General features: G+C 43.6%; 1 protein-coding gene across 9 annotated transcripts in view; it reads left to right on the top strand.

Annotated features, from left to right (window-relative positions):
- Positions 1 to 369: 369 nt before the first annotated feature.
- Ppp1r9a (protein phosphatase 1 regulatory subunit 9A) overlaps positions 370 to 24,163 on the top strand; it is a 294,415-nt gene continuing 270,621 nt past the window's right edge. For 8 of the 9 annotated variants that reach the window (XM_048436978.3, XM_085684002.2, XM_048436982.3 and 5 more), the window contains exons 1-2: positions 370 to 478; positions 2,613 to 4,216. In XM_048436978.3, coding sequence (XP_048292935.3) covers positions 2,828 to 4,216 — 1,389 coding nt within the window. In that variant the 5' untranslated portion in view covers positions 370 to 478; positions 2,613 to 2,827. Of the gene's footprint in view, positions 479 to 774; positions 862 to 2,612; positions 4,217 to 24,163 lie in introns of those variants that run through there. The other variant, XM_085684000.2, reaches the window with a different exon arrangement.

The raw sequence follows: 24,163 nt of genomic DNA on the forward strand, positions 1-24,163 counted from the left end.
GAGAGTTTATTAAAGGGCAAACCTAGGGAGTGTGAACTGGAAAACTATACAAGGAGACAATCCAAATTCCTCTCCATCCCTTCCTTCTAGCATTGGGGCCTTGAGGTCCAGTTGGGTCGTCTATGTGGAGGCCTCACTAGAGTAGGGCCTAGATCTTGGCCTTCTAGGCCAGTCCAGGCCATTTCCAGGCCTCAAAATGCCTGGGGTCACCAAGTTAACTATAGCCTTTGTGGGTTCCACATCATCAGACAGTGCAAACCCAGCCCTGGAACCCACATCTACCAGACTCCAGGGGTGCAGGCCTTGCCCTGGGCCCAGAGCCCCCTCTCATCCACGGTCTTGGGGGTGGGGCGGCCTTGCCTCGGGCCGGTGCTTTTCGCCCTTCGTTGGCCGCCAGAGGCTCCCTCTCTCCCTCTCCTGGGAATTCGCTGCTGGGCTCCCTCTCTCTGCGGCCCTAGAGTTAATCCCATCAGCCGAGGTGAGGCACCTGTTACCCCGGGCCTTCCTCATCCCCCGAGGCTGTCACCCCCACTTCACCGGGCCTCGCAGGCCGCAGGGCCCGGCTTGGGGACCCCCGCACGTGGGCCGAGCGGCGTCCCAGCCCCAGGCCGCAGCCGAGGGTGCCAGCGCGTCGGGGCCCCAGGCCGGGCCGCCATGGCGGGGGGGAGCGCAGCGCGCGTCCCGGGGCCGCCCCGCGCGGGCAGGACGCGCGTGGGGGCCGAGGCGCGAGTGCAGGCGGCCGCCGCGCGCTGCGCGCCGTGACGAGCGGGTGGAGGGCACACGGTCGGCGCCGAGCCCGCACGGCCACGGGGGGCGGGGGCCGCCGGAGGAGTCCGACCTCCCGCCTGGCCGGGCCGCTCGGTAAGGGGGCGGCGTGCGGGTGGCGGGCGGCGGCGGGCGCGCGGGGACGCGGCAGCGTGCACAAAGGCGGACCCGCGGGCGGTGGGGGTGGGCTGCGGTCGGGAGCGCCGGGGTGAGGGGCCGAGGCGTGATCCGTGGGATCTATTGTTTCCCGGCACACTGGGAGGAAAAAGAGAGGCTTTTGTCATCATCACCCTCGCCTTTGCTCGCTCTGCCTAATGTGGCCCGGGAGCTGGGCTCTTCCCGGTGCCACACACTGGGATCCGCCTGGCAGCCGCCGGGAGCCGCAGCCAATGTGTTAGGACTTCAGGTGCTTCCTGGCACAAAGCTAGACTGCGACCTCCTGCCGTAGCGCTTGGTGTTACCTGCCCTCCCGGCCCTGCCCCGGGGCCGAGGGATTGCGTCCCGAACCGGGCTTGGGAATCGGCTGCCTCTCAAGTTGGTGTTATTTATGTTTGTCTTTTGTGAGGGCAGGGTTTTGAATCCCCGGCGGCCCTTTCGCCCCCGCCTCCGCCCCCTCGGGCTCGAATGGGCGGGGGAGGGAACGGCGTGTGCAAGTAGGGGAGAGGGGAGGGTGTTTATGGGTAAAAGGATATTGTCAACGTTTTTTTTTTTTTTTTTAAAAAAAAGAAATAAAGGAAAAAAAACCAAAAGAAAAAAAAAAAAAACCCAAACCAACAACAACAACCAAAAACCCCCAAACCACAGGCACCACTCTCAGAAAGCCTTTCTTGCTTCCCTGCATGGGCCATGCGGGCTTGCTGGGCCAGGAAATGAGTTTGGAGCTGATTTAAGAGAAAGTGTGGGCTTCCTCTGCCTATGGTGCATGAGGGTGATGTGGTTTGGTCTAATATTAAACCAAAACAAGCCAAACCAAAATGAAAAAAAAAATTCTTAGAACTGCATTGACTGCCTGAAGTGTGTGGGACTGCTGGCATATTGATAGAAAATCCAGCTGTGGGCTGGAGAACTGCAAGCTTGCATGACTTTTGCGTTTTTGTTTTTTTGTTTTCTCTCCCCCAGCTTGTAGAAAGTTAGGGGTCAGAAAGAATAGAAGAATCAGGATTGTGAAAGGAAGTGTCATGGTAGACTTGATTTCTGGTTGTTACATTCTAGACTCTGTATCCCACTATCTAATTAATAATAGCCTCGTGGCTAGGAAACTTCCAAAGAATGCATTGACCAACTTACAGTGGAACTTAATTGACATTCCAGAACTTACTTCTGACTCTTTTGTCCTGGATTTGCACTGAAATTGTTACTTTGGTCATTCTGGGGAAGAGAATATTGGATCAGAACCACCAGATAAGCCTCGTGGGCATTTAGAGTTTGGAAACAGACTCCAAACTTTTCCCTGTTCTGCACGATTCTGGAAAACTCCCAAATGGGTTGGCCATTTGGGTGACTTTTTGAGGCATTCTTTCATAGTCATTCACAGAAATATCCAGACTTAGGCTAAAGCATTACTGTCAAGTGTGGGGCGCGGTAGGGTGCAGGTGGAGGGGCGTGGGGAGAAAGAGGAGGTGGGGGTTTTGTAAAGACTCCAAGTTATGTTTGAAACACTTTTGTTACCAAAGACCAATCAGAATAACTTTTTAGCTTCTTAATCTTAATGTCCCATTTTGAAGGAATGGATTTGCTGTGTGACTAAACCACTTGGAACATAAAGTGTGTGTTAAATGTCGATTAGTTGACTATACAGAAATTCAGATAAACACATGAATTCAGAAACTCATTATTTTCTATTACAGGTGACCCTCTAGCCTTGCTTTGAAAAAGCCATTTTGTGTAACTCTTGACTGTGAATGAATTGCTAACACACCCGTTGGGATCACGACTGGAAAAGCATGTCACTGCAGAGGTCCTTTGCTTGACCCAGTACTCGGCATTAGAAAGAGACGTGTTTTTCTCTCTTGTTCTTCCTCCCCATCATTATGAGCATTGGCTTTTCACCCTTGAAGTAAAAATGTTGAAAGCCGAGTCTTCGGGTGAACGAACCACTCTCAGAAGTGCTTCTCCTCATAGAAACGCATACAGAACAGAGTTCCAGGCACTGAAAAGTACTTTTGACAAACCCAAGTCCGATGGGGAGCAGAAGACAAGAGAGGGTGAGGGCTCCCAGCAGAGCAGGGGTAGGAAATATGGCTCCAATGTCAACAGGATTAAAAATTTATTTATGCAGATGGGTATGGAACCCAACGAGAATGCTGCTGTTGTTGCCAAAACGAGGGGCAAAGGTAGGCCTACATCCCCTCAGAGAAGAATGAAGCCCAAAGAGTTTGTGGAGAAAACAGATGGCTCAGTGGTTAAGTTGGAGTCCTCTGTTTCTGAACGAATTAGTAGATTTGACACAATGCATGATGGCCCTTCATATGCCAAGTTCACAGAGACTCGGAAAATGTTTGAGAGAAGTATGCACGAATCAGGGCACAATAATCGCTACTCCCCAAAGAAAGAGAAAGCAGGAGGGACTGAAGCACTGGATGAGTGGGGTGCTTCCAAGTCCAACCGAGGCAGCAGCGATTCCTTGGACAGCCTGAGTCCCCGCACTGAAGCCGTGTCCCCCACAGTGAGCCAGCTGAGTGCGGTGTTCGAGAGCACCGAGTCTCCGAGTGCCATGGTTTCTGAGAAGGCTGAGAACAATGAGTACTCAGTGACCGGACATTACCCTCTGACTCTGCCATCTGTTACCGTTACCAATCTTGATACCTTCGGCCACCTCAAGGATTCTAATTCAAGATCTTCTTCAAGCAAACAAGGTGTTGAGACAGAGGATCCTCAGAAGACCCATGCAACTGCAGAAGTGGCTCAGAAAGCCGCCTCTCTAGCTTCATTGCCTAGTGAGGAGATACAGCTGAACAAGGGAGCCGAGGACGTCACATCTCCCCAGGAGACTCTGGACAGCATTGACACAGATATTCCTGAAGAACCCTCTGCTGAAAACCAGGCAATGCCAAAGTCTGATCACCTCCCACCACAGAGCGAAGCTTCAGAAGATGCTGAAGCTGATGTGGTTGGGAGTGAGACAGCACAGCAGCAGAAGGAAGGCCTGGCAGGAGGTGATGGAACCTTGCCTGATGCTTCTGCATCCAGCTGTGGGAAAGAAGTACTTGAAGACTCAAATAATTATGAGAGTTCCCATGTATACATGCATAGTGACTATAACGTGTATAGGGTGAGATCCAGGTACAACTCAGACTGGGGAGAGACGGGCACTGAGCCGGACGAGGAGGACGACAGTGATGAGAACAATTACTATCAGCCCGATATGGAGTACTCGGAGATCGTTGGGTTGCCGGAAGAAGAAGAAATCCCAGCAAATAGGAAAATTAAGTTTAGTTGTGCTCCGATTAAGGTATGTTTTTTCTCAGTTTGTTCCCTAAGTTTCTTTTCAGCATGGTGGCCAATGCAGGACAGATTGGACACCTACTAGATTTTGTAAGACATTTGAGTTTGTGGGTCTGTACCTGTTGTCTGGTGATTTCAGAAGCGAGACTTTGGGGAGGTATCAGGTTGGCTAAAGTGATGTACGGTGGCATAAGCCCCCAGGGAGACATAAGCAAGGTGAAGAGGTTTGTGAGACACATTCCGGGGGAGTGTAGTCCGAGCAGCCGGAACACTGAAACCAGGAGGTTTTGAAATACAGCTACTTCTGCAAGGGGCTCTTTACACATTCTGACTGTACATTATAAGACACAGGGTATAAGGTACACTGGGGGATTTATGCTAACCTTGACATCATTTTCTTTATTTTCTTGCTTTAATGTCTCGGAGCTACTCCTTAGTTCAGTGTAAGTGGATGGTGTTTCTGAACTTTTATTTTTTTTCTTTTTGCATTGCTACTTGGTTGTGAACATTTGCTTTATGAAGCTGTATTAGCTGATAAATACTTTACAAAGCCGTGGCTCTATACAACTTCGATTTCAGAAATTGTTATGTAGCTTTGCAATGATATTTTGAGAGAGGAAGCATAGTTGACTTCATGGATTTATTTTACCTCTTAAAAACTGGACATATGCCAATTAAATTCAGATGTTTTATTTTAATGCTTTCACTTAGCTAACCTTTGGTAGAGAAGAAGAGTGTCCCAGGAGCGGGTGGCGTGATGTGATTGGTGGAAAATGGCACTGGGGGCAGGGCCTGTGGGGTGGGTTTCGGAATCCCCTGGAGTGCTTTTCCAAGCCCTTGCCCACCAACTCTGTCCTCAGATTCTGGTATCATCTTGTTCAGGTGTGTTGTTTGATACCTCTTCTAGGGGCTAGCTGCCAGCATACGTGCTGTATAGATGATAGATTTGGAATTTGATGCTGCATCTTTGTCAATTTACTTCTTAAAACCTAAAGTTTCTTTTTTTTTTCTTGTCCCATGAACTTGCCTTTGAAGCTGTAAGAACTTACGTGGAAATACTCACAGAAATGCCTGCCTCTGCTGTGATTAGCCAATAATATCTTGAAATAAAGTAATATTCTATGAAGTTCTGTTTAGATGTTAATAAGTCAGAGTTTTTCTTATTAATATAAGGTGACATCTTGGGTCAGAATGATCACATGCAGTTCATCTATGTGTAAAATGAACCAAGATATGGATTTAGTTTGAGAGTAAGCTGTGTTTTTGTATGTTTTGATACTTTATTGTAGCTCTGCTCACCTGTCCATGGGGTTATTTCCACTTTTAGGCATCCTCTTCAAAGGTATCCGTTTCCCAAGCCTGTCCAGCGAGCTCCCAAATTCCACTAGTTAGGGTCCTTTGAGCAATGTTCTTCCTTACTCCTAGAAAGGCATCAATACAGGTTAGACCAACCTAAACTGAACAAGAGGGGTCAGCACAGGTTAGACCGTCCTAAACTGAACAAGAGGGGTCAGCACAGCTTAGATCATCCTAAACTGAACAAGAGGGGTCAGCACAGGTTAGACCGTCCTAAACTGAACAAGAGGGGTCAGCACAGGTTAGACTGTCCTAAACTGAACAAGAGGGGTCAGTACAGGTTAGACCATCCTAAACTGAACAAGAGGGGTCATCACAGGTTAGAGCATCCTAAACTGAACAAGAGGGGTCAGCACAGGTTAGACCATCCTAAACTGAACAAGAGGGGTCAGTACAGGTTAGACCATCCTAAACTGAACAAGAGGGGTCAGTACAGGTTAGACCATCCTAAACTGAACAAGAGGGGTCAGCACAGGTTAGACCATCCTAAACTGAACAAGAGGGGTCAGCACAGGTTAGACCATCCTAAACTGAACAAGAGGGGTCATCACAGGTTAGAGCATCCTAAACTGAACAAGAGGGGTCAGCACAGGTTAGACCATCCTAAACTGAACAAGAGGGGTCAGCACAGGTTAGACCGTCCTAAACTGAACAAGAGGGGTCAGCACAGGTTAGACTGTCTTAAACTGAACAAGAGGGGACAGCACAGGTTAGACTGTCCTAAACTGAACAGGAGGAGTGAGCACAGGTTAGACCATCCTAAACTGAACAAGAGGGGTCAGCACAGGTTAGACCATCCTAAACTGAACAAGAGGGGTCAGCACAGGTTAGACCATCCTAAACTGAACAAGAGGGGTCAGTACAGGTTAGACCATCCTAAACTGAACAAGAGGGATCAGCACAGGTTAGACTGTCCTAAACTGAACAAGAGGGGACAGCACAGGTTAGACTGTCCTAAACTGAACAAGAGGGGACAGCACAGGTTAGACTGTCCTAAACTGAACAGGAGGAGTGAGCACAGGTTAGACCATCCTAAACTGAACAAGAGGGGTCAGCACAGGTTAGACCGTTCTAAACTGAACAGGAGGGGTCAGTACAGGTTAGACCATCCTAAACTGAACAAGAGGGGTCAGTACAGGTTAGGCCGTCCTAAACTGAACAGGAGGGGTCAGCACAGGTTAGACCATCCTAAACTGAACAAGAGGGGACAGCACAGGTCCGACCGTCCTAAACTGAACAAGAGATGCATAGCTGAAATAACTCGCCACTGACTGCTTAAAGCAGGGGAATAGGAAATTATGAAAATTTATCATCTAGAGTGTCGGCCACTGAGCCTCCTGGGATATCAGCCTTGTATTTGGGTCCTCAGGACACAACTGCGTAGTAGTTTGTGTGATGGATGTTACAAAATCTGTCATTGAAGTATGTCTTCATATGTGAAGTATGAACAATTTTAAATTCAGACTTTCTGATTTCTGTTGCTTATAGTAAAAAGTGTGTTGCTTCTTTACTCAAACTGGGGTATGTAGAGAAAAGAAAGAGAATATGTGCATTTAGCCCATTTCAGAAAGAACTTGGTCTTGGTAAGATTTGAGTAACCAAGGCCATTTGGATTTTGTTGGGCAGTTAAAGGCACTAGTTGGAGTGAATTAAGATTGTAAGCAGAAGTGCCATTCTTACCTCTTCTGTAATGAATAGGACAGATACCCTTCCCTTTCCTGTTGCTTCCCTTGTTTAACAGGAAAGTGGATACACTTGGACATTTGAAAACGGCTTTCCCCTGAGGGTGGAGTCTGTTCACTCCCCAGAGGAAGGTAATTCAACAAGTCCTTTCGTAGGTTCATCATGTGTGCTTGTCATGATGCTCCCTGCAGAGGATACCACTTGTATAAGAGCAGCCCTTCTGTTACCTAGTAGTCAGTTCTTGTATATATTTTATTTAAATAAACTCAGGTTAAACAGAGTAACAACTGTGCCCAAATGTCTTGTGTCTTTTGAGCCCTTGATAGTTAGTTCTTGGCTTACATGTGTTGTGACAGGGATACAATACTTTATTTGAAACAGAATACATTTACCCATTCATTGTGTTTGCTTATCTTCGTAAAGCTTTATGTAGGTAGTAGAAAGATAAGATTAAAGCCTTTTTCTTTGATATTTAAACACTCTCTCTTTAAGAAGCAATAGAGATCATATTCTTTACAGAAGTAATGTTTGAAAGTTTTATATTCCCAATAATCTTTTTCTTTACTAGGCAAAGCATTCCCAACATCTTTAGTGCTTCATTAGTCTTGTGTATGAGTTTTGTGGGTGTGATATTGTTTCTAATGTTTGGTTCAATTCTCTTATAGAGATTTTGAATAAATGTTCCCTTGAGATTTCTTAAATCTGGACCCAGAAAAAAAACCAAACAAACAAATAATAGTTGATATTTACATCATATTCCTTGTATTCATATGTTATTTGAAAATGGTCAGATTACTGAGATGTGGTGTAACATGAGGTCCTGCTAGTTTGTGTTTTCTGATCTGCCCGGTTCCCACAGCTGTTTAGCCCCAAAGAAAATCACACAGAGATCTCCGTAAGTTATAAAGCTGATTGGCCCATTAGGTCAGCCTTCTTATTAGTTCTTATGATTTATATTAACCCATTATTCTGATCTATTTTAGCCATGTGACTCAGTACCTTTTTCAGTGGGGCAGATCACATCCTGCTGCTTCGGTGATCTGGGCAGGAGTGGAGGAATCAACTTCTTCCTTCCCAGAATTCTCCTGTTCTCATTGCATCATTTCTACTTCCTGTCTGGTTTTCTCGCCTATACTTCCTGCGTGGCCAATCAGCGTTTTATTTAAAACATGATTGACAGAATACAGACAATTCTCTCGCACCAATGTGGTGGCACATGCCTATAATCTTAGGACTGAGAAGGCATTGAAAGTTTAAGGCCATCATGGGATACTTAGTAAGAAACTGTTTCAATATCTTCTTCGCATCGAAAAGATTTGATGGCTAACAGTTGATTTCCCCATCTTTCACTGACACAATTGTTACTAATTGTATAGGTTGATGTATTTAATAAGGAGGGTCATGGAACATCAGAATAGGATTATTAATAGAAAGTACAAACTTACCTTGAAGACACGGGGTGGGAGAATGTTATGACCATTTTCATTTGAGGTATAGAATGATGTTTTAGTTTTCAGAAACTTCTCAAAACTAAGAAATTTAATTAAAGTAATTTTGCTTTATATCAATAAAGGCCAACAAAAGTAGCTTACGTCACTAATTATTTTTCTGTCATTTTAGAACATTTACTGAGTCTCTAGTATGTGTCAGGAAGATTATGACTACAATCCATGAGAGTGTTTGTCTAGGAAAGGGATGGGTGGGAGGTGGGCATCTATCAAACAAGGCTCTTCTGTCTCGTCTGCTGTGTGATGACCTTTGTAAGGTCATCACAGCCTCGTTAAGGAACTCATAAATAACCCTCTCGTGTTACTAGAAGCCTTAATATTCTTTAGCTTTGTATTCCTGAGATGGTGTCACCTAAGAGAAGAGATTTTCTGAACTCCCAGCAAGTATATGATTGCAGAATTAATGTTCCGGAGCATTATGATACCTGCTTGGAGCGTTTCTCAAGCTTTGTTGCACTTTAGAGATCCTGGGTTTTGAAGAAGGACAGGCGAGGGGAGAGGAGCCTCTATCACTGCTACAGCATCCTAGGAAGCTGGTTCTTGGTGTGTTCGCTGCCTAATGGGGGCTCAGAGTCCCTGTCCTGGGCATGGAATGCTTTTTGTTCAGTAGTAATGTTTCAATATCTTCCCCTCACTAACACTTAGTTGATTTCCCCATCTTTCACAGACACAATTGTTACTAACTGTATAGGTTGATGTATTTAATAGGGAGGGTCATGGAACATTTTAAAACAGAGTTCTGAGACCCATTTTTTTGTGTCTGTGGAAGCTTTAAGTTTCAGCAGTGCTTCTTAAACTGTAATGTGCATATGAATCACTTGGAGATCTTGTTAAAATGCAGATTTTTTTTCTGTAGGTGTTCCCTGAGAAATTTCCTTGATGCAATGATTTGATCCTGAGTATAGTGCTGAGCCATTGCAGAGCAATGCAGAAGCAGTCAGCAACCAGGTTAAAATGATCAAATCTGGAATTTCTCAGCTCAATTTAAAACACAGGCCCAGAAACAAGAGAAGAGCCATGGCGTAGGTCCATAGATCTGATAAGATGTGAAGGCTGGGCACTTAATTTCGCAGCTTCGCGGTGGAGTGCTTGCCTCTTAACACTCGAAGTTCATGTTACCTACCCATCTCATGCCCTCAGTGGTACATCGTGCTCACCTGTCTTTCTTTTCCTTTCTTTCTTGTTTTGATGAGTCTTGCTATGTAGTCTATGCTGGCATTGTCTGTCTCTTTCATACCAGCCTTCCCACATTGTGGCTCTGAGGACTGGTGCTGATACTGGAACCAAAATATCATTGTACTGAAGATACCCTGGTTGGTGTTGGTATGGAACACAAACACTGGGTATGGTTGTGGCTTTGCAGATTTGCCTGTTGATGAGCCATGGGTTTTTGTTTTTATTTTTCAAGACAGGGTTTTGTGTAAACCAGGCTGTCTGGGAACTCAAAGATCCACCTGCCTCTGACTCCAGAGTGCTGGAATTAAAGGCGTGTGCCATCACTGCTTGGCAAACCACAGGTTTTATTTGCTTTTCTTGGGGTGATCCCCTGCCATTCGAGAAGGCCACGTGGAGTGTCTACAGTGGGTAGCTTTATAGGGAGATTGACAGTTGTCAATCTAGAGATACATAATGATAACTTAATGTTTTAGTCCCTTCAGCCTTTCTCTTTTTATCATGTTTTTTATATTATCAGGTGGTTACTAGCTTACCTGTTTTAATTATGTTTTCTGAGTTTTGCCTTTGCTCTGTCAGTATACATCTTCATTATCTGTCCTTACCCAAGCCTGTGTTTCCCGCGGTTGATGTCACTCCCTAGGACTTTTACTCAGCACGTTTGTGTTTGTTTCCTCTCATTCGTTGGGGGCAGGGATGGGCCGTGCTGACTGTTAACTGGGCCATGGGCATGTTAGGCATACCCTCTACCAGTGAACTAAACTTTCAGCCTCCATCTCTCCTTGACCTCTGTGATAGAATTTAATATTTTAAAATACTGTAGCGAACTTACTCAACAGTAGGTCTGGACTGGAATCTAAGAGTTCATATTTGCTTTTCTTTTCCCATTTTGTTCTTGGGAAAGAATGTACTTATTTGGTCCTCTCTAGTTGGCCTCAAACATGTTTTGTGACCCTGTGTGTTCTTGAACTCTTGGCAGTTCTGCCATATCTGTCTGAGTGCTGAGATTACAAGTGTATGTCGCCACATCAGAGAGGTTCTGTGTTTCTAACAAGGCCTTAAGTGGTGTCCATGCTGCCGGTCCCCAAGCCCCTCTTTGGATTTCAGTGTGAAATACAATACTCATCTTCCAAAAGAAGCTGGCCCTAAGAATGTTGGAGCTACTATAAATGTGACTTGTCCATGTAGAGAGGATGGCAGGCTTGAGGGAAGTCTAGAAAACAACGACAGAGGAAGACCAATGTTGTCAGTTCACCTTGTAAGCTGTTCCGTCCAACAGGAAAGAGCAGAATGCAAGGTGAATGTTAGGTATATTTCTTAAGATGAGTCTCTCCGACGATGCAAATAATTCCAATCAGACCAAATTAGAGTAAATAAAAGATGCCCATGTTTAATGCAGCGCTCCAGGCCTGGAGAACATGGAGAGGGAGGGAGGAGACCACGAGAAACGTGGAGACCATGTGTTCCTTTTCTGGGCATCAGCCTAAATAGCCTGTGGGAGTGGTCCTGACTCTCCCTGGGGAGAGGTCAGCTTGGTGGCTTTGCTGGAGGTGGAGTTCAGACCAAGGCAACTCCCAGAAGGAGGGGGCTTCCAAAGATGGATGCCAAGTATTACTTACTTTCCAGACTCTTTGTATAAGGGGTGACACGGAGCTGAGGTGATGCTTATGACCAACATTTTAGGCTCTCTTTGGATAAAAGGGCATTGGCTCAAGTCTGACCACTTCCTGTGGGCGTGGGGCGATGTGGGGGAGGGGAGAGCTAGGACTCAGTGAGAGGTGTGGCTGGAGGAACATCTGGTTTTCTGTCATCCTGGAGTCCCCAGGCAGCGGCTTTTTGAGAGAGAGAAGAAGGCTGGTGACTAGAAGAAAAAAAGTTGTTATTATTGGCCCTATGAATGGGCTAGTCATTAACTGCCAGAAAGAATGGGACAGAGAAGTGTTCTGGTTGTACAAGTGAGGCTTGGGTGTATAATTGGGACACAGTAGCTTATACACCAGATTTTAGTTGGTAGGTGTCCTTGATCCAGGAGAGTTGGTATTAATGGTGAAGTCCTGGAGAGTGCTTTGTAAGTTGGTCTTGGTCCAGACAGTAGGAGTGACCTGTAAAATATGCTTGAAAATGGGAGAGGTTAAAACATGCTCTGGAGACTGTTATTTTTTATTTATTTATTTTTTTTAACCAGACCTCATTTTTGATACAGCAGCAGAATTTTTTCAGGAACCTGTTGGCATCTGTAAGAGAACTGGAACAGATTTACATCTTGGTGTCATAGCAAAAAGGCTATTGCTTTAGGTTAAAAGGTATGAACATTTTAAAAGACAATTAAAGGGAATTGGGAACTCCGGATTTTTAAGAAACACCGGAAACCTATTAGTCCTGGACTATGAAGCATGTTAAAGAGACACACCTCTTTGTATTTTACCTTAAGTCATCAAATGCCATTAGACAGACAATAAGTGAGTTGGGAACTCTGGATTTTTAACCTGTTAGTCCTTAACTATGAAGCCTGTGAAAGAGGCATACATATCTGCATTTTTAGCAGAAAGCTTAACAAATAAAGTAGTGAGCTACTAGTACCTTAAGTCATCAAAAACCATTAGACAGAGCTGGGAGGGATAAATGAGCAAAAATAAGGTAAAGGTCTGGTGGGTAAAACAGACCCCCCAGTGGAAACCTCCATATATTAGGTATATTTCTTAAGACAAGCCTCTCCGCCAAAGCAAATAATTCCAGTCATACCAAATTAGACCTAATAAAAGATGCCCATGTTTAGTGCAGCGCTCCTGGGTGGCCGGGAAACATGGCGAGGGGTAAGAGAGCAGGGAAGACCACGTGTTCCTAAATAGCCGGTGGGAGTGGTCCTCACATTCCCTGGGGAGGGGTCAGCGCTTGGTGGGCTTTCCCAGAGGTGGAGTCCAGATCAAGGAAACTTCAAGAGGAAGGGGGCTTCCAAAGATGGATGTTGGGTATTACAGTGAATGGGGAAATGTATGATCGTATGGCAGAGGATGGCTGGTGTACTCCCTTGCTTAGGACAATGCCCTTCTCTTTTTAGGGAGAGGTATTTCAAAGCTAGTTGCTGCTTGATTGCATCATCTAGTTTGGAATTCCATAGGTTGACCAGGTTGGCCTCCATCTTGCAGTGATCCTTCTACCTCAGTCTCACAGTTTCTGGGGTTAAATTTTGGCACCAGCTCTCAGTTTGCAGTCCTGTTAGTGCTCTAAAGGGCTGCTGTTGAAACAGGCGTGTGTAACTCAGCACAGCGTTTCCAATAGGCCCACTTATGCTGATATTGATTTCTGTTATTATGCATTTTTCCCCCTTGGAAGAAGGAACTGTTTCCCTAATGATAGGATGGTTGTTTCTTCCTGACTGTGTTCGTTGTTGCTTCCAGGATCTTTTATGCTGTTTGGACTCCTTATGGGCCAGTGCCAGTCTTTGCTTAAGCTCTGTCATTGTAGGTGTCACCTGCAGCAGGAAGGCATCCATTTATGCCCTCACTTTCACAGAAGCATACCATATGTACTGCTCTTAACCATTATTAAATTACAATGATGAAAATGACTGAGAAATAACGTGGTAGTCTCTAGTCGTGGACAAATCTGCCTCTTGAGGCTTTGGATTTGTCACGTGTAGTTGAAATTATGTAATTTGTGGGTTTTACTAAGATCATTGCTTATAATAGACTTTTGTGATTCTCTGGTTGTATCATAAATGTACCTATAGTGGACAATAATCAGATATATTTGTGACATTATTTGAAAGAGAAAATTTAAGGGTATCCTTTGTTAAACTGTTAAAATGAATAGCTTATGTTATATTGCTTCTGAATCTCATTTGTACCATGACTTCTACTAAAATCTTAAAAGTGGTTAAAGTACTAAATTGAAGGAGGTCATTTTGATAGAATGGATTTGAGAGCAGTGTGGCTTTTGAAAGTATGGTTTGCCTATACATTAAACCCCTGCTGAAGAGCTAAGAAGAGAGAAAGAGCTTTTGGTTATCTAGTTGCTGACATGTTAATCGCCTCCACTCACCTTTGTTCTGGAAATAGCTCCATAGCTCAGCCTGACTGAAGTGTTGGTATGTTTTTGCACAGTTTCTAGGTTTTCAGCATAACTGGCTGTTTCTTTTAACAAAGCAGCAGTCTGTACGAAGAAATGAAATAGCTCGTGTGTAAAAGTACTCAAAAATCTTATATCCTAAGAGAAAGTTTTGTTTGCTTATGTAGTCTATGTCACTGAGGTGTACTTGTAATGTTAGAACTAACCCTTACATATCTGTGCATGAATGGAGGATAAGTTATGCATGAAGTTGTATGTAGCGTGCTGCTGTGATCTTCCCAGCCTTTGGACTGACCTGACTGGGCTGATTAAATGACAGCACACTATAGAAACCTGGGATCTGGTGGACCCTGCTCTCTGGTGGAGGTGTACCAGCAGTGATCCTAAAACCCACTATTTTCTATAGCAGGAACAGAAGGGGACCAAGGAGGTGGGTAGCTAATCTCGTAGAGGCCTCTGTAGGGGAGCAGTCTCAGGTTGGAGTCCTGGCAGTTTGTGTATACATTGTCCAGGGCGAGGCCTTGACACTCTCATGGGTCTCACTGGGGTTCTTGATATGGCTGTGCTTATGTCAATAGTAGACGTTCACAAAGGACTGTGTACCCTTCCCATGAGGAAAGTATCTATTTTCTCTTAGAAAAATTAACATTGAGCTGTGACCCTTAAAATAAATGCAAATAAGTCTTACAAAATAAGACTTCTGCTTGACACTTTAACGCATGCCTGTTAATCCCAGAATTTGGGAGGTTCTACTTTGCATCTAGCAAGAGGATTTGGTATTTAAAGTCATCTTCAGCTATATAGTTAGGTTAGTGTGCTATGTGAGACCCTGACTCAAAAACATCAGGAGCAGCATCATCATTGTCATTGATAACAACCACAAGGAAAGGCTGAAGCTGGCAGGTGGCAGGTAACACTCAGGATGCTGAGGCAGGAAGGCAGAAGGATTGAAAGGAGGAGGCTAGTCTGGCCTATGTAGTCACACTTTGTCTCAAAAGACAGAGATAAAGTCCAGACTAGACATGAAAATAATATGATGGTGAAGTAGTATGTTAGTTACCTCTTCACTGCTACAATGAATGCCTGACAGAAGCAATTTAAGAGGGGTTTACTTGGCTTATGGTTTCAGAGGGTAGAGTCCATCATGGTGGGAGGGCATGGGGAACTGTGCAGTGCTTGGCAGTGGCTTGAATGGTGAGGAGCTCCTTGGTGGTGGCAGACTTGTAGGCAGAGTGCTCAGCTGGAACCAGAGGAAGGCTTCACCTTCACAGGGCTACCCTGATGACTTCTACCAGTCAGGCTCTACCTCCTAAATGCTCCACAGCTTTCAAAGTAGCAGACTCAGGATCAAGTATTCACAACAGGATCCTAGACACGTGGAGGGAGTGAGTATCTTTTACATTCAAATGTTAACAAATTGGACAAATAGAATTGAAATATGATAATTGTCCATTTATGTTGCTTTAGCAGAGTTCATTTAGTTCATGAGTCTAGAGACTGGAAAATCTGAGAGTGTAGTGGAGGCATTTGTCACATAACATGACCAAGGTGAAGGGCACTTGAACACATTCCATAGGGCAAAATGCACCAGTGCAGTCACTCTCATGACAACAGGTGCTCCCAATAATGCAGTCCCGTGGGAAAGCATTAATACCTTTGAACAGTCCCCTCTAATTGTAGTTATAATCCCTACATGTGAAATTTTGCAGGGCATGCACAAGTCATTGCAATATTAATAAGAGTCAAGTCTTCACTGATTTTAAGTATTGGTGTTTAACACTAAGTTAATGTTTAAAATGAATCAGCATCATATATATATATATGATGCTGATTCATCACATATATATGATGAATATATATATATATATATATATATATATATGATATGTGTGTGTGTAGCATCTACAATTTAAAAAATCATTTAGGATAAATTTCAAAAAATAAAATTTTCAACAGATTATTTTAAAGCTCTTGATACCTATGAGTTCGAGGTCTGTTTCACAGAGTGAACCCCAGGACAGCTAGGGCTATGTGGAGAAATCTTTTCTTGAAAAAATAACAACAAAAAAAGATTTATGGCTGGGCAGTAGTGGTACACACCTTCAATCCTAGCACTCGGAAGGCAGAGTTTGAGATCAGCCCGGTCTGCAGAGCAAGTTCGAGGACAGCCAGGGCTACAAACCTGTTGAAACCTCAGTAACAACAAACAAAAACCCTTTGCGATGTTCCTCAGAAAGGTTGTGTGTCATAATATTTCATTAAAGTTCCTTTTCCAGAATGTTTGTACCACCAACTATTTTTTTAGAAGTTTTTTGTAGGTAGCTAAAACTACTTCTTATAATTTCTATATATTGTGCTTATTTGCTCGTGAAGATGCAGGCTTTATTTGTTTGGAGGCCTGTTTTATTTACTTTTTCAGGTGCCTGGTATTGCTCTCCAAGTCTTAGTCAGACTAGGCAACTACCCTCCTACTTAAGTCATATCCCCTATGCAGGTGCTGTTTTTTTCATGGATCAACTTTACCCACATGGCCACAGTGACTCTATATAGCCTTTTTCATGAGTTATCTGTGTTCATTGCCTTCTGGGTCAGTGATTGTTTGCAAGGGTTACATTGTAATGCTATCTGTGTTAGTAGAAAATAAAAATAGCTTACATTTCCAGTAACAGGAATGGTTGAGTTTGTCATGATGGCTGCATAATGTGTTACATTGTGTAGCTGATGATTTTTTTATAGGATATTTTATGTGTATGTGTGCCCCTGAGTATACATCAGTGTATCATAGGCATGTCTTGTACTCACAGAGGCCAGAAGAGGTTATCAGATCGCCTGGTATTGGAGTTGTAAGCCTCTTGGTAGGTGCTGAGAATCAAACCCAGGTCCTCTGCAAAATCAGTAAGGGCTCTTAATTTCTGAACCATCTCTCCATGTTTTCTAAGATGACTTCAGGATGAGAAATCCTAACAAATAGGATAGTTACATACTTAATATGTATTTTTTAAGACACTTATTTTTGAAAAAAATGTATCTAAATCAAAGACTGTAGATCATGTAGATCAAAATCTTAATTCTGGTATCTTGTTGGAGAGAATAAAGTTGGACAGGAAGAGTAAAGGTGATGCTTAAAAATTGCTTATGTTATTCTAGATTTACCAGACTTTCAATGATGAATGTATGCTGCGTCCTACAAGGACCAGGGATATAACTCAGTTGATAGAGCACTTGTCTTGCATGTATGACCCCTGGGATCAGTCATAAATATGTGGTTCAGTTCAGTAATCCCCAGCACTCTGGTGGTAGGAGAGCAGGAAGATCATATGTTCAAGGTCTTCCTTGACTATATAAAGAGTTTTTAGGATGACGTAGACTACTTGTGATCCTTTCTAAAAATCAGATAAACAGAATCCGGTGGGATGGTTCAGCAGGAGCTAGAACTTATCATTTGAGCCCGAAGGTCTGCGCTTCATCCCTGGAAACCACACAAAGGTGAAAGGAAAGAACCGGTTACACACACACACACACACACACACACACACACACACCCTCCCAAACAGAATACTTATTTAATAGAAAATGGTGCTAGGTAGATGCAATTTGAACAGCAATAACATTTTAAAGAAGTTGATGAAAATAATTTAACAATTTTTATTATTTTAATTTTATTAAGTTTTATTTTGTTTATATGTATTATTGTGTGCATAGGTGTGTGTGTGTGTGTGTGTGTGTGTGTGTGTGTGTGCATACGCGTGCATGCACGTGCACACCATGGTGCATGCGAAGCTCAGAGGACCACTTGTGGGAGTTCTTTCCTACTGTATGGGTTTCAGAAATTGAACTCAGATAGTTAGGTTTGGCAACATGTACCTTTACACACGAAGCCATCTTACCAACCAGAAACACTTAAAAAAAAACTTGATAGTTAATTTTTAGTGTAATTTTCTTTGAAGAACATATCACAGAAAATAACTTTGAAGGTTGAAGGTAGTAAGACAATCGGTACACTTATGGCAATCCCCAGATTTCACTCACACTCACAATCCTCCTGCCTCAAACTGTAGTTATCTCTTTTCACAGTCGAGGGCAACAGTGAAAGATACAACATCTAAGGTTTTAACTTCTCTCTCGGAAATGATTACTGAGTGCTGAGGTTTCACGTGTGGGTTACCACATCCAGCTAAATTCATTAAGTTCGTTTGATGTTGGAACTAAGGGTGGACTCAGAGCCTCCACTAGGCAAGTCCTATATTATTCAGGTATATCGTCAGTACAAGTTCATAATATTTAATATTTGATTAAATTGATCTCATGTTTGTGGCTGAGCTTTTCAGGTGTGGGGAGAAAGAGTTTCTAGTATTTTTTAAGTGATGACTGTACCTTTTCTGTAGGCATTAGATGGTTCCCTTGAGATCAGCTATTGCTTTAAGATATTCTGATGTGTCATTTAAAAAATTATTTTATAAATAAGATATACTAGATTTGAAATGCAGCAAACCTCAATCCTAACTTTGAAATGCAGCAAACCTCAATCCTAACTTTGAAATGCAGCAAACCTCAATCCTAACTAAAGATAACAAGTATTTGTCTGGTGAAAGCCTGCCAGTGTGAGTTCATGTTGATCTGCAGGGTTACTGAGCTTGGTGAGCTCCCTGTCTGGAAAGGTGATGCAGAGGTAAACTCGAGTGTCGTGGTGACGTACAGCCTGTGGAAAAGAATGCACAGTCAGTTGAACATAGGATTTTGAAGTCTAAGCCTCCCCAGAATCCTTTTGACCATGTTTCCTGTCCTATAACACCAGCCAACAAAGCATTGGCTGAGAGGAGATGGTTTGATGTGTGAGCAGACTGTATAGTAGAACATACTGTTTTTAATCCAAGTCAAGAGTTACTTCCTCTCGTGTATTAGACTGCTTCTGCCTTTGAAAAGTTTTAGTAAACAGTATTGCAGCATATAGATGATGAGAAATACGGAATTGTTGCATAGCAGAGCTGTGAAATTACAAATTTGATGTATTGCTTCTGCTCTAACTAGATTAACTGATTATTCTGATCTTAGACTTCTAAGTAATCTGGCATTTCATGAGTCCTAATTAAATCTTCTTACTGTGTAATCAGGAGTTTTATTATTCATTAGGTGTTTTTAACCTTTCCTAACATAACCAGAAACATCTCTCAGTATTCTATGGAATTCTGAGTTTGTGGTAGTGATTCTTGGCTGATTCTATATAAATATATAAAATGGTAAGGACCTTTTTTTTTGACAGGGAGAGGCAACACTAACAGATGAAACTGAAAAGTTTTTGCGCCCTGATAAATCTCTTTGCCAATCCAAATCAGACTAAATCAAATAAAAGTAGAAAAAGCCCAGGTTTAATGGATATCAAAGCTTCTGGTTGGCCCCCCCAGAGAGGAGATGGAGAAGGAAGACTGGAAAACCACGTGTTTGTTCTCTGTGATACAATTTAAATACCCTTTGGGAGTGGTCTTGAGCATCTCTAGGGAGGGGGTCATTCTTTGGTGGGCTTCCTTGGAGGTGGAGTCTGGACTGAGGCAACTCCCTGGGGAGAGGGCTTGGGATGGAACTTCACCCAAACGTTCCAGACTCTTTGAATATATGGATTTCAATGGCTGTGGTAAAGTCTGAACCCAAACATTCCTGACTCTTTGGGTATATGGATGTCAGTGGCTGGGGTGACACTTCCAACCAAACATTCCAGACTCTATGAGTATTTGGGCACAGGTTCAAGTCTGAGTACTTCCTGGAGGCAGGGGCTATGTAGGGGAGGGGAGAGTTGGGAGCTGTTGGGCTCACACTCAATGGGAGATGTGGGTGGAGAGGCATCCGGAGACCTCAGGCATCTGTTCCTTGAGGGAGATGAGAAGGCTGGTGGCTAGGAGAAAAAATAGATTGTAGTATCTACTCTATGAATGGGGCTAGACATGGGAAGGGTGATTAACTGCCAGAAAGAATGGGATGGAGAAGTGCCCTGGTTGTACAGGAGAGGCAAGGGTGAATGAATGAGATGAGAACAGATATGCCCTTTAAAACCAGATTTTAGTTGTTGGGTAGGTACCCATTTGAGCCTGGAGAGGTGGTACCAATGGTGAAATTCTAGGAGCTGGTGCAGGTGCTGGCGTTATCTGGAGGGCCCTTTGTAAGTTGGTCTTTACCCAGACAGGAGTGACCTGTAAAATATGCTTGAAAATGGGTGGGGTTATAATAGGCTATGGAGACTGTTAGTTTTTACCAGACCAGATTTTTTGAATCAGCAGCAGAACTTTTCCCAGGAACCGTAGGTATGTGTAAGACAGCTGGAACAGATTTACATCTTGGTGTCACAGCAAAAGGCTATGACTTTCGGTTAAAAGGCATGAATATTTTAGAAGAAAATTAAAAGAAAACTCTGGACCTCTGAAAATACATCTAAAACCTGTTAATCCTGGACTATGAAGCTTGTGAAAGAGGCACACCTACTTGTATTTTTAGCAGGAAATTTAACAAATGAAGTAATGAACTACCAGTACCTCAGGTCATCAGATGCCATCAGACAGATCTGAAAGGGATAAGTAAGTGAGCAGAACTGAGACAGCGTTTTTAGTTACTCAGGCACTCCCCAGTCTCCCCATAGAGTCTTTGATGCAAGTCCAGGAGGTCTGAACATTTTCCTGTGGAGTAGAGTTCAGTCTACCTGTCTTGGCAAGATGAGACTATCCTGGTGTAGTGTCCAGGAAGCTGATAAGGTGGAAGGCAGCTTTTTGCTGTATGGGTGACTTTGCCATACCCAAAAGCAAGACTCCAGGGAGAAGGTTTTTTTTTTTTTTTTTTTTTTTTTTTACAACCATGCATCTTTTTGGAGAAGCTAAAGGATGTTTCAGGAGCTGGCATTTCTCTCTGTCATAAGAATCAGGGCACCATTACCTGTCAGGTATATTTAATTTAGACATATAAGTTAAATTTGGACATACAGTTTACCCAGTCAGTTACAGCTTACCAATGTCAGTAAAGGCAAGATTAGAAGGAATATTTTAGTAAGTCAAAGTGTATTGGAGGTGGAATGTCTCCCTGGTAGGGCCAGCACACGTGAGTACTCTTACCAAAGATGGCATTGAGTTTTTTACTTTGACCTCAACCAAAAATGGCGGCTATCGACTTGTTTGTATTTTTCCAGCATTGTTGTAATCTGGAGTTACAAGTTTTACAGATCTTAAAACAAGCACACATACACACACAGACATAAAACAAGCATACTGTGGCTTCATTATGTATACATATATGTTAAAAGACAGATGAACAAAACTTTTTTAGAACCTGTGTCAGCTGACCAACTTATAAGTTTTGGAGTAGGCTGCTGAAGCCAAGCAAGCACACAGGTGGTCCCACTGAGGGCCAGATCCGCAGCTGCTGTCAGGGAGGACAGAAACAGAAGGACGGACACCTATACAGTTTTAGAGCTGAAGGGGGGGGGGGGGGGACGGATTTGTTGTAGGGAGAATCCCAGTGTGACGAGATCACATGCCAGGAGGCACAGAAACAGCAAACAGTGAAGAGAACTGGGAGGGCAATGGAGAGGAGGAGCATCCACAAATCATGGGCATATGGGGTTTGTTTACTCATTCTCACGCCGGCAAAAAATTTTAGGCATTAAGGACGTATGGTGTCAGATAGCCCCAATTTTAAAAGATTTTGTAAAAGGCAGCCCAAGGGCGTTTGGAGATTAGGTTTCAAATTGTAGATACCCCTTTTGCAAGTCTATGGTGGAACCCATAGCCTACCGCAATGTGTCCATTGTGGTAGACTTTGGGCCAAAATACCACAGGGGTGTGAGAAATACATAGATAGAACAGGATGTCTCCTGAGAAAGGAACCCCACAGGGACAAGGCAGGTCCTTGTTCTGGTCAGGTTGGGTGCATGGTGTGACTGCATCTTCCACAGAACAGCCCCAGAATTGCATGATGCCTTGGGCCTCTAAGGCAATGACTTGGACCTCAGAACTTACCCAGACGAAGCTGATCTTAGCCTGGTGGAGAGCAAGTGCAATGGAGGGTGTTTTCCCACCATGTGGCCTTGGGCTGGTGAGAAAAACAGCCCCTTGGTGGGACCTCCAGTTGGAAAGATTCTGTGCTCTGATAAGCCTTCCGCTGATGCATTGATCCAAATCAGACCAAACCAAATTAGAAAAATCCCAGGTTTAATGGATATCAATGCTCCTGGGTGGCCCTCCAGGCCCCCAGAGAGGAGACAGGGAAGGAAGACTGGAAAAGCACGTGTTTGTTCTCTGTGATACAATTTAAGTACCCTATGAGTGTTCTTGAGCATCTCTGGGGAGGGGATCATCCTTTGGCGGGCTTCCTTGGAGGTGGAGTCTGAAGTGAGACGACTCCCAGGGGAGGGGCCTTGGGATTGAACTTCCACTCAAACATTCCAGACTCTTTGGATATCAATGGCTAGGATGAAGCCTGAACCCAAACAGCAACAACTAAGGTTTTAACTTCTCTAGAAAAATAGTGACATTGTGAAAAGGCTTTATAGTTTACGGATGAAAGTACTTTTCCTGATTACAATTTTGAATACATTTCTGTACCTTTTTCTTCTGTAGTGATTCAAAACAGTGATACATCTCTTGACTAAGTATGCACATGCCAAGTCGAACAGAGCCTTGTGTCCTCCGTGGAGGTTTTGAAGAGTGCAGAAGTTCGAATTGCTGGCTCCCTCTGTGAGTAGCGATTAGTGTCTGTAGGGAACGGCAACTGCTCCAGGAGATGGACCATTGCAGGAATACCACCAGGGAACTTCAGTTTGGAGTAACCAGTTTGGACTTATCATAAGAAATTCTTACCTAAAGTCTAGAAAGGAACACATTGATTAATTCCGTGTAATCCAGTAGAGCCATCAGGATCTGTTCTTATTGGGAGGAGGTGGAAATAAAATTGCATAAAAAGAAAAACAGAAAAACTTAAAAAAATTTCTGAAGACATCATATTCTATATGTAATATTTAGTTAAGTGATTAGTCTAAGTTCTCTAGAGCAACAGAACACACCCTCTTTTTTCTCTCTCTCTTTCATGAATGCACAGAGAAACTTACTGTAGAGAATTAGCTGGCCCACAGGATTATAGAGGTTGACAAATCAGTCTGCAGGGTGGGTGTCCACACTAGAGGCTGATGTTGCCCCTAAGTTTAAAAGCCTCTGGCTGGCTAGTTCCTCATTGGCCAGGGAGCAGTATAGTATTATTCTATTATTCAGGTTTTGAGCTGGTTGGAAAAAACATCACAGAAGGAAGTTTTACCCAAAACACTGTCACAGTCAGGCATGGTGGCAAATATCTATAATCTTGGGCGGTATAGGCAGGATGATCAGGAGGAGTTCAAGTTCATACTTGGCTACATAATGAGCTTGAAACCAGCCTGAGGGGCTGAGAGATGGCTCAGAGGTTAAGAGCACTGGCTGCTCTTCCAGAGGTCCTGAGTTCAATTCCCAACAACCACATGGTGGCTCACAGCCATCTGTAATGAGATCTGGTGCCCTTTGTTGGCATGGAGGTGTACATGCAGGAGGAATATTGTGCATATAATAAATAAATGAATAAATATTAAAGAAAAAACAAAACAAACAAACAAAAAAACAAACAGAAAAACAGCCTGAACTTACATGAGACCCTGTCTCAAAAATCTAAGTAAGTCAAATAAAATGCATCATCGGCCATTACCAAGCATTTAGGCCTTGGGCTTCAACCATGGAGTTAGCCATCAGTCTGTTGTATAATATTCTCTGAAGCTGTTCCAGGAAGAACCATGTCTTTTCCATGCATCTTAATGAGGGAATTGGTTACTTATTCTTGGAAAAACTGCCAAAGAAAGAAATTTCCCCATGTGTCCTAGTGCAAGATCATATGTTTGAACCAGATCCCAGTGACTCCATTCTCTGTACTACTGAGGCTAGTCTCCACTTCCTGGGCTCGCACCATTCTCCCATCTGCCCTTCTTCATGCTGGCACTCCAGGTGCTGCCACAGTGCCTTGTTCTGTGGTTTTCCCAAGCTCTTTTATGCTCTTAGGACCGGAACTGTTTTGTAGCGTGTCTGCAAAACTATGATAGTAGGCACACACTCCATATTAGTTGCCCTTCCGTTTGCTATCCCGTCCCCCTCTCCCCCACAACTGGAGGGGTC

Source organism: Myodes glareolus, chromosome 25 (genome assembly GCF_982192425.1).
Source record: "Myodes glareolus chromosome 25, mMyoGla1.1, whole genome shotgun sequence".
In the NCBI taxonomy this organism is placed as follows: Eukaryota; Metazoa; Chordata; class Mammalia; order Rodentia; family Cricetidae; genus Myodes; species Myodes glareolus.